The sequence below is a fragment of the Microtus pennsylvanicus genome, chromosome 3 (assembly GCF_037038515.1).
Source record: "Microtus pennsylvanicus isolate mMicPen1 chromosome 3, mMicPen1.hap1, whole genome shotgun sequence".
Taxonomy (NCBI): Eukaryota; Metazoa; Chordata; class Mammalia; order Rodentia; family Cricetidae; genus Microtus; species Microtus pennsylvanicus.
Window position 1 is genome coordinate 81,507,149 of NC_134581.1, and position 10,497 is coordinate 81,517,645.

The 10,497-nt window shown below is 36.8% G+C and overlaps 1 protein-coding gene across 1 annotated transcript; it reads left to right on the forward strand.

The window, feature by feature from the left end:
• Positions 1-8,162: 8,162 nt before the first annotated feature.
• Positions 8,163-9,098, forward strand: LOC142847122 (olfactory receptor 10D1B-like). The gene has a single exon (XM_075967851.1). It carries the CDS (start codon positions 8,163-8,165, stop codon positions 9,096-9,098), a length of 936 nt encoding a protein of 311 aa, XP_075823966.1.
• Positions 9,099-10,497: the final 1,399 nt, after the last annotated feature.

Sequence of the window (10,497 nt, forward strand, 5' to 3'; positions counted from 1 at the left end):
GAAGATTAGCCCTGAATAGAGTAAAACACACCACAAGGATTAGAAAATTGGGTTTGCATATCAGGGCTTTCAGTTTTGGCCAAAAGACTTGGGCTTCTTTGCACATTTTATCTAAATGAATTCAATGATGTAGTATCACAAAACTAGAATGAGGTATTTTTCTATAAAAAGAGGGACAGTATTTTCTTGAGTTATTTATTTATATTGAGACATGAAAGGGATTTAGCATTATTTATTAAACAATTCAATCAGAAAATATAAAAGTCAGTTGTCTTGATGGAGTGATTTCCTTTGCTTTATAGTGTCTTAATTCTTTCTCAAGAAAATTCAGGTTTTTTTTTTTCTGTTAAACAAGGTAAGTGTTATTTTTATTAGTTTTTAAAAACTAAGGAACATATATTTTCCTTTTATGGAAATACAGATGTTGTATGTCTTCTTTTGTTAAATAATTGTTATTTAACAATTATCTAAAGTCTTATTAAGTATTTTAAACATTTTGTGTTTTGATAGACATGTCATATAACCTTCTAAATTAACATGTTAGTTTCAAAATTAAGATTTCTCTGAATGTGGCTAGAAATCCCCAAATAATATTTTCTCTCTATATGAACAAAGGTTGAACTAATTAGACATATTTTGTATTTCAAATTTATGATAGCATTGTTAACTATAGGTAGCATTTTTTCTATGTAAATGATATTTATAAGAAGATGTATTAGAAATATTGTTTGCAAAATTATCTGATTATTAGAACAAAGATAATTATAATTTTATATCCTTTCTTTTCTTCAAAGTGTGTATTATTTGTTATAGTTCTTGTTTTTGTTTTTCGAGACAGGGTTTTTTTATGGCTTTGGAGCCTGTCCTGGACCTAGCTCTGTAGACCAGGCTGGTCTCGAACTCACAAAGATCCGCCTGCCTCTGCCTCCCGAGTGCTGGGATTAAAGGCGTGCGCCACTATCGCCTGGCTTGTTATAGTTCTTAAGATCTTGTTTTATAAGTCAATATATAATATTTACCTTTGTTTAATCGGGTTCTTTCAGAATTTAAAACTTATAGTTTTTAATTTTTTTTGTTTGTTTTTAAATAAAGCCTCCCTGTATAGCCTTGCCTTTCCTGAAACTTACTATATACACTTGACTGGCTTTGAAATCACAGAGATATGCCTACGTCATCCTCCAGAGTGCTAGGATTAAAAGTTTGTACCACCACACCCAGCCTTCATTTCATAGTATTGTCTTCATTACAATATGCTTATTTGCTTACATTTAACAAGGAGCTATTTTTGTCACAATATGTAGCAGGACATTATTTTAGCTTGCATGTCTACTACGTAAAGGGTTCTTTTTATTTATTTATTAAAAATTTCCACCTCCTCCCATTTCCCTCCCACTTCATCCCTTTCCCCTTCCCCTCCCTCTCCAGTCCTAAGAGCAGTCAGGGTTCCCTGCCCTGTGGGAAGTCCAAGGTCCTCCCGCCTCCATCCAGGTCTAGGAAGGTGAGCATCCAAACAGCCTAGGCTCCCACAAAACCAGTCCATGCAGCAGAATCAAAACCCAGTGCCATTGTCCTTGGCTTTTCAGTCAGCCCTCATTGTCAGCCACATTCAGAAAGTCCGGTTTGATCACATGCTCCTTCAGTCCCAGTCCAATTGGCCTTGGTGAGCTCCCATTAGATCAGTCCCACTATCTTAGTGAGTGGACGCACCTCTCGAGGTTCTGACTTCCTTGCTCATGTTCTCCCTCTTTCTGCTTTTCATTTGGACCTTGAGAGCTCAGTCCAGTGCTCTAATGTGGGTCTCTGTCTCTATCTCCATCCATCGCCAAATGAAGGATTTATGGTAATATGCAAGATATTCATCAGTGTGGCTATGGGTTAAGGCCAGTTCAGGCACCCCATAGAGGGTTCTTTAATTCTCTTTTGAGATACCATATCACAAATTAATTTTAAAAATTAATTAATCACAGAGCCAGCAATTTATCTTATTGTAATTTCAAGTCTTTTGGTGAAATGTCAATTTTTGTTTGGTTGGTTTTTGAGAGAAGGTTTCTTTGTAGCTTTGGAGCCTGTCCTAGAACTAACACCTATAGACCAGGCTGGCAAAATGTCAAGTTTTAAAAAAATATACATTTAAATAATATCATTTCTTCATAGTTACATAAAGAATAGAGACAGTAGCATTACTTTGTAAATTATCTTAGTATTACTATGACTAATTTTGAGAAAAGACAGGTGAGCATAAAAGATTAATGTATTTCAATAGAAAAACATAGTCCGTATGTTATGAATTCCGAAACCCATTTAGTCTATTAATAACTCCCCACTCTCTCAGGGACAGCTGCTTTCTGCTTGGAGTCATTTTAGGAATCAGTGATGATGTAGTGGAAAGTGAGCTAAGCCTGGCAATATCTGGGATCTCCTACAGTCTATCTTTAGGAACTCTGTAACTGTTTAGAGTTCCAGTGCCCCTATTTATTAAATGAGGGCAACATGACCCACATTACACAACTGCTGAAAATTAATTCTAACAATGTGACAGTACATTGGGAAACTCCAATAACTGCATAAGACCAGTAAAGTCGCTTATGAGTGAGGATGTGCAAATTAGAATTAGGAATAAATACATTGTTTCATTTTATAGCTCAAAGACATATAACTACAATTTCAGGTATGGGACAAAGCTCTGTGGTTAATGAGATTTTATCAGTTTGGTTAATTTGCTTAAAGTTCTTGGGACTAAATTTCTACTATAAAAATAAATGAGACATGAGTCTGGAGAGATGACTGAGCAGTTAAGACAAGCAAAGACTGCTCTACTAGAGGACTTTGTTGAATTCTAAGCTCCCACATGGAAGAACACAACCATTTACAACACCAATTGCAGCAATATAATGTCTTCCTTTGGCCTTCATGCATATTGCATGTGGGTAGTGCACACACATACATGTAGGCAAAATACCCATACACAAAAAATAAAATGAAAAAAAAATGAGATAATTCTTGAGTGATAACTTAATGGCAAATTTTGAATCATAATGTCGAGGTTGCTTACCATACGGATCCAATACTTAGGAAGGCATTGGCGGTGAGAGTGATAATATTGCAGCCTAGTAACTAAAAGTTCTCTTTGGTTGGTGGTGGTGCTTGCCTTGAAATACAGTACTTGGGAGGCAGAGGCAGACAGATCTTTGAGTTTGAGGCCAATCTGGTCTACAGAGTGAGGTTCAGGACAACCAGGGCTACACAGAGAAACCCTGTCTTGAAAACCACCCTCCTATCCAGTCTATCTAGTTTGTGATTCTCACAACTTCAATGACCCAGGTTAATATTCTCTGTAGATATTCTGAAGATAACTAAATTGTATTACTACCCATTGGTTCCTCTGTTATTACAAGGATTATGTTTTTATTTTTGTTTGCCCTGGAAGCTAAACTGAATTATAATTTTTAATGGAAAGCTCTTTCATTTATTACATTGGGCTGGTGACATTGAATAGCTTTACAGTATATATAAAATCAAATTATTTCAAATTACTTGTCACTTGCCTTCATTGTAAATGTCAGGGACATATATGAAAAATGGTTATCTTTATTTCTACTTTTAATCATTTTATTGAGCTATGTAATTTTCTCTGCTCCCCTCCCTTCCTCCCCCTCCCTTTCTACCCTCTATTATTGTCTCCATTCTCCCAATTTACTCAGAAGATCTTCTCTTTTTATACTTCCCATGTAGATTAGATCCATGTATGTCTCTCTTAGGGTCCTCTTTGTTGTCTAGGTTCTCTGAGATTGTGAACTGTAGGCTAGTTTTCCTTTGTTTTATATTTAAAAGTCACTTTTGTGTGGCTTGTATCTTTCTGGGTCTTGGTTACCTCACTCAATATGATGTTTTTTAGATCCATCCATTTGCAGATTTCAAGATGTCATTTTTTTCTGCTGTGTTGTATTCCATTGTGTTAATGTACCACATTTCCCTTATTCATTCATCGACTGAGGGGCATTTAGGTTGTTTTCAGTTTCTAGCTATGATAAATAATGCTGCTATGCACATTTTTTAAGCACATGTCCTTGTGGTACGATTGAGCATATTTTGGGTATACCCAAAAGTGGTATTGCTGGGTCTTGAGGTAAGTTGTATCCTAATTTCTAAGAAATTGAAATACTGATATCCAAAGTGACTGTACCAGTTTTCACTCCCACCTACAATGGAGGAGTGATCCCTTAACCCCATATCCTCTCCAGCATAAATTGTCATCAGTGTTTTTGATCTTGGCCATTCTTACAGGTGTAAGATGGAATTTCAGAGTTGTTTTGATTTGCATTTCTCTGATGGTTAAGGGTGTTGAGCATTTCCTTAAGTGTCTTTCAGCCATTTTAGATTCCTCTGTTGAGAGTTCTCTGTTTATATCTATAGCCCCCCCTTTTTTTGATTAGATTGTTCTTTTGATGACAAGTTTCTTGAGTTATTTGTATATTTTAGAGATCAGCCTTCTGTCTGATGTGGGGTTGGTAAAGATTTTTTTTCCCATTCTGTATGTAGGCTGCCTTTTTGTCTTGTTGACTATGTCCTTTGCTTTACAGAAGCTTCTGAGTTTCAGGAGGTCTCATTTATTACTTTTTGCTCTCAGTGTTTGTGCTAGTGGGATTATATTTAGGAAGTGATCTCCTGTGTAACAAACAAATAAACACATCTTGAGGTTATTTATTTTAATTTCATTCTGTAATAAATGATTTTTTCTAATTTGAAAGTGTCAGTCATGTAGTCCTATTATGAAAGTTCCTGTGGAATAACTCACAACATGTCTCTGTAAATATTTGAAGATCATATTATACCTTTTTATCTTTAATGGCAAAACTCAAATCCCCAATTTATAATAGTACAATGCAAACTTCATTGTCTTTGAATGTCTGAGCAGTGATAGTTTATAATAATGGAAAGTGCTGATCTTGATTCATAACACATATTTATCAGTTATACTTATTCTTTATGTTTTTTATTTGTTTCTGACAAGATTTCACTGTGTAGCCTTGGCTGGCCTACTCTGTAGGCTCACTCTGACATCAAACACACAGAGATCTGTCTGCATCTGCCTTCTGAGTGCTGAGATTAAAGGTACAAACCACATGTCCAGCTATTTTGAATAACATTATTTGTTAAATGTAAACATTTAGCCCTAAAAATATGCATGCGATCTTTTAAAAATGATAGGATAAATGATGTTATAGGCAAAAGTTTAAAAGTATAAAAAGGCACCAAAATATAGATATACAACTGCAGCTGAGTATCTGAGAACTGGAGCCTGTTCGGCTACACATGAACATGTTTTCCACTTTAGAGTGTGCCTTTGCAGTATCATCACTGTTATTTCATGATTGAATGATGAATGAAGATGGCAAATTAATTGCCCCCTCAGAGCTGTCACTAGCTAACAAAGAGGCCTTAAGGGGCTCTGACAGAAACTTCCTAGAATGCAGTCTATGGAGAATGTTCTGGTTGTGCAAGTCCCATGAGACTTTCTTCTTTATTAAAAGGTCAATAAAAACTACGCTGTCTGTAGTGCCTTTGGCTCTGACAAGAACTATGTATGTCAGGCCTTGCTATTTCAGTGAGAAGAACATGAACCATATTCTCAGGAGATGATGTGAGTACCCCTCCTTCTGTTCAGGTCTGATCTTCAACTCCCTTACACACTAGAAGGACCATGCTTGGGCCCTTCCTTGTCTTTGGGATAACCATTTATTCTAATGAACATAAAATAAAATGATATTTAGAATCAGAATGTCATGGTGTTTGAGCATAAGCAACAACTAGATGCATCTGAGGACCTTTGCTGATAGAGGAAAGGGAATAAAAAAAAAAACCCACAGGAACTTGACTTGCTTAGAGAGATTATTTGTGTGTCTAGAATTGTTATGAGGAGCAGTCATGCACTGCCAACCCTTTGATGCCACTGCTTCTCATTTTACTGCCATCTTTGTATCCAACTGGAGTGTGAGACTGGGGAAGACAGAATGGCTCAAGGTACTTGTGAAATGGACTATAGGGACATTTATTATTATAGCTTCTGATCTGAACTCCCATGCTGAATGTTATGACTTTGAAAATATACAAATTTGCTTGTCTGAATACCAATGTCAGATTACAAAACTTTTGCTTATGAAATCTTTGAGTGTACTTTTAACACAGGGTAATTTTCTTTCTTACAGCAAGCAGCAGTCTTTTCTCCATTAGAATATCAAATGCTACACTAGCCCACATCAGGGTAAGTCTACTTAGTTCTCAGAAGGAATACTTTCTGTAGGAAAATAATTTTCTTTTTTACCTAAGAGCAAAATATTTCTATTTTACAGATAATACTAAATTTAGTCTTTAAAATTATAAAAAGTTCCACCGTAGTTTCTTAAATCAGATGAGATTTTAAATAAGTGTAATTAACCTGGAAGATGTAAGGAATGAAAAATTTTCCAACATTCAAGAAAAGCAGCTGTAGAAATTCACCTGCAAAGGTGTCACCCAATTTTGGAAAAAGTTCTTTGAGCAGAGGAGGACAGAGGAAAGATTGGAACAAAGCGAGTCTGCATATACTAGCTTTGAAACTTGGACACGTTCCTTAATGTAGCTGAAATTAATCTGTAGGTCTAACTAGTAATTGTTACTTTCATCGATATTTTTTCAAATAATTGTGATTTTTAAATGTTGTGTCTATCTTTTGAACAAAATACGTATTCACTACCTGCTGGTATTATTATTAATGTCACGAATACAAGGTAAATCAAGAAAAGGGTTCCTGCCTCTTCAATATAATGATATTATCCACTTAAAGTAAAATTAACCTCAGTAGTGGTGTTTCTTGCCCTTATTCTACTTCTGTGTTGGTATTTTTAAGGTTTTGGGACTTTATCATGATAACTTTAATTTGATTCATTTTTTGCTTATTTTTCTTTCGGCTAATATTTCTAAGTTGTTTCTGTCCACTTAAAATAAAAGGGCCAGAATAAGAAGAGATATAGCTATGACAGACCTCATTTAGGCACTCTCAATTCTAAAGAGATTTAATATGAAGAGATGACATATAAATGGGCTTAATGATATTATTTAATAAGTGTGTGCCTTTGATCCTCTGCATATACATTATGGTTGTGTAGCTTGGTGTTCTTGTTATACCCCCAGCAATGGTAGTAGGAGGTTTACTGGGCTCCATTGGCTGCACTTAGGACGCTTTTTCTCCTACTGGATTTTCCAGTACAGCAGTGATATGAGAGTTTGTGCCCAGTCTTATTGTATCTTGTTAAGCCATGTTAGGGGGCTGTCTCAAAGAGGCCTGCTATTCTTTCTTTGTTTAAAGGGAAACAGAGGAGGACTTCATCTGGAGGAGAGGGAAGGTTCTTGCAGGAGGGAGTGGAGCAGTGGAGGGAGGGGAAACTGCAGTCTGGAGATAAGGTATGAAAGAAGAATAAAAGTTAAAAAAATGATTCTTTAGCTGTAAAATAAATATGTAAATAAATCTGCTTAGTAATGTTACTTAACAAATAACAAATAGTTTTAAAGTACTAATGGCAAATCAAAGCACTTGCAGAAGTAGGTTTCAGAGATGTAAAATAATGAAAGAGCTCAGTTAGAATTTACAGTTTTGCTAGGTACCTTCATAGGTGTGACATAACTCTACTGTAGTACCTGAGAATGGTTGGTGCTGTTTATTCTGTTAAATAATTGTGAATTTCATTTAACAGATGTCCATGAGTTATTGTATAAATTATTTGAACTAATAAAACTAACAAGAACTAAAGTTGAGATCGTCATTAGTTGTCATGATTTATAATATACTCTTTTCCTGTTATTTTGCAGGAGGAAATGCATAGTGAGAGTATGTTACTTAAAGATATCACCAGAACTCAAAATATAAAAATGCTCAGAGCAAATGCAATCAAAAATATTTCTAACCTGAAAATGATTTTTATCATATCTCTAAAATCCTGTTCTTGGAAAAGAAGATAATCATTTCCCTACAGAAAGTATTCCTTCTGAGAACTAAGTAGACTTACTCCAAATGAGGCACTTGTAGCATTTTTTATGTGTGTATAGATCAGACTGCTGTGTATCGTAACATAGAAAGGTGGACCATATTAAACACACTCAAAGCGTTCAGCAAAAGTTTTAAAACAATGAGGAATCTGTCTGTAGTGACTCAGTTTATCCTGCTGGGCATCCCGAACACAGAGGGTCTGGAGACCATGCTCTTTGTCCTGTTTTTGTCTTTCTACATCTTCACCCTGATAGGAAACTTATTAATCTTAACAGCCATTATCTCCTCTACTCGGCTTCATACCCCCATGTACTTCTTCCTATGTAAGTTGTCTATTTTTGACATATTTTTTCCTTCTGTGAGTTCTCCCAAGATGTTGTTCTACCTCTCAGGAAACAGCCGAGCCATCTCCTATGCAGGCTGTGTGTGCCAGCTCTTCTTCTACCATTTCCTGGGTTGTACAGAATGTTTCCTGTACACAGTGATGGCCTATGACCGCTTCGTTGCCATATGCTACCCTCTACGCTACTCAATCATCATAAGCCACAGAGTATGTGCCATCCTGGCCACAGGCACCTCATTTTTTGGTTGTATTCAGGCTACTTTTCTAACTACTCTCACCTTCCAGTTGCCCTACTGTGGTCCCAATGAGGTGGACTATTACTTCTGTGATATTCCTGTGATGCTGAAGCTGGCCTGTGCAGACACATCAGCCCTGGAAATGGTGGGGTTCATTAGTGTGGGCTTGATGCCCCTCAGTTGCTTCCTCCTCATCCTCACCTCCTACAGCTTCATAGTCTGTGCTATTCTGAGGATCCGCTCTGCTGAGGGACGTCGAAGAGCCTTCTCCACCTGCAGTGCCCACCTCACTGCCATCTTGCTTTTCTACATGCCGGTTGTTCTTATATACTTAAGGCCAACACCAAGTCCTTGGCTGGATGCAACTGTTCAGGTCTTAAATAATCTGGTCACCCCTATGCTAAACCCACTGATCTATAGCCTCAGGAATAAGGAGGTGAAATCATCACTGTGGAAGTTCCTACATAACCCTGGCTTTCTTCCTGAGCAGCTGTAAAGAAAGACCAGGGATAAACATTTTGTCTGTACATCATGGGTATTGTAATGTTTTTGTTTGTTCTCACAAACATTGTTGAAATGATCCTAATTTTACTATGTGAAGGACTAAGAGACAAAGGGCTGAAATGAGTTTTCAGAGGATGATTAGGGAATAAATGAAAGGGAGACTCCAGGTTTTGTGACTATAGAAACTGTATTCTCTCATGGATATTGCACTATGGACAAAGACGAAAGAGTACCCCACTTAGCAAGCAGAATAGCCTATCCCTTCTTTTGTCCATACTTTTGTTGTTGTTTTTGTTTACTTTTGAGACTGTATTTTAACCAGAAAATTTTCCATTTTCTTCCTTTCACCTTCTCCATGTCTTCCTCCTAATTCTGTTCCATGTTTGTGCATATTGATTTTTCATATCTTCTTTTCACCTTTCTTCCTTTTCATTGTCCTCTTTATGTGATGACTTTTTATTTGGGATGTAATTACGATTTCCTCAAATGTCTAGATTAAATACGCCATTGTATAATTTCTAGTTAATGAAAAGAAGCACATTCTTGTGGCTTCAAATAGCATCTGGTTAGTTATGAGCCATGAAAAGTTCTATACAGAGAAAAGCTTTTGACCCATCCTGAAGATGGGATTGAGCAAAGCAAAGGTACTAGCGTGCTAGGTTGAATTCACAAACTAGGTGGGTTGAGGCTTGGGAACTGGTATTGACAAAAACAGTTGGCTTATGACTGAGAAGTTGAAAGAGAAGAAAGGGAACCTCAGGAGGAATGTGGAAGAGCACGTGAGATGGCTCAGGAGTTAATAAAAATTTCTTTTCCAGAGGATTTATTTAGGACCCCTTCAGTTTCCAGCATCTATATCAGGTAGGCCATAACCTCCTGTAACTTCAGCTCCAGGGGGATTCAATGACATTGGCCTCTAAGGGAACCTGCAATCAGGTGCAATACACCCAAACTTACACACATAATTAAGAAATTAAGGCAGAATATGAAAATTATCAAGTTCTTTCCTGTTTGCTGCATGCCAAGCTCTTTCCAGCCTTGTTAGGATTCATCCTGCCCTTTCCTCATTTCCTGGCTATAGTTTCTTAGAGAGACAGGACAATCTTCAAGCATAAAAACACTTTTTGTTTTCACTCATTTGGACTTCATTTCATAAGTGACTCTGCTAAGACACGGATATGCGGAGGTGAGAGTTCTAAACCTGCCTATTGGTAGTGAAAATCTGCAGGCTAAAATGCAAAAGCAGATGTGCAACTAACAGAGAGTTCAAGAATAATATCGTGACCTGAGTAGAAAATAAAGTCAAAAAAATAGTAGTTTCCCCAGTTTCCCAGGTGGAGGGTGGGGGAGAGGAATAGTTTCACAGACAGGTTGCATGTTGCATGTGAATA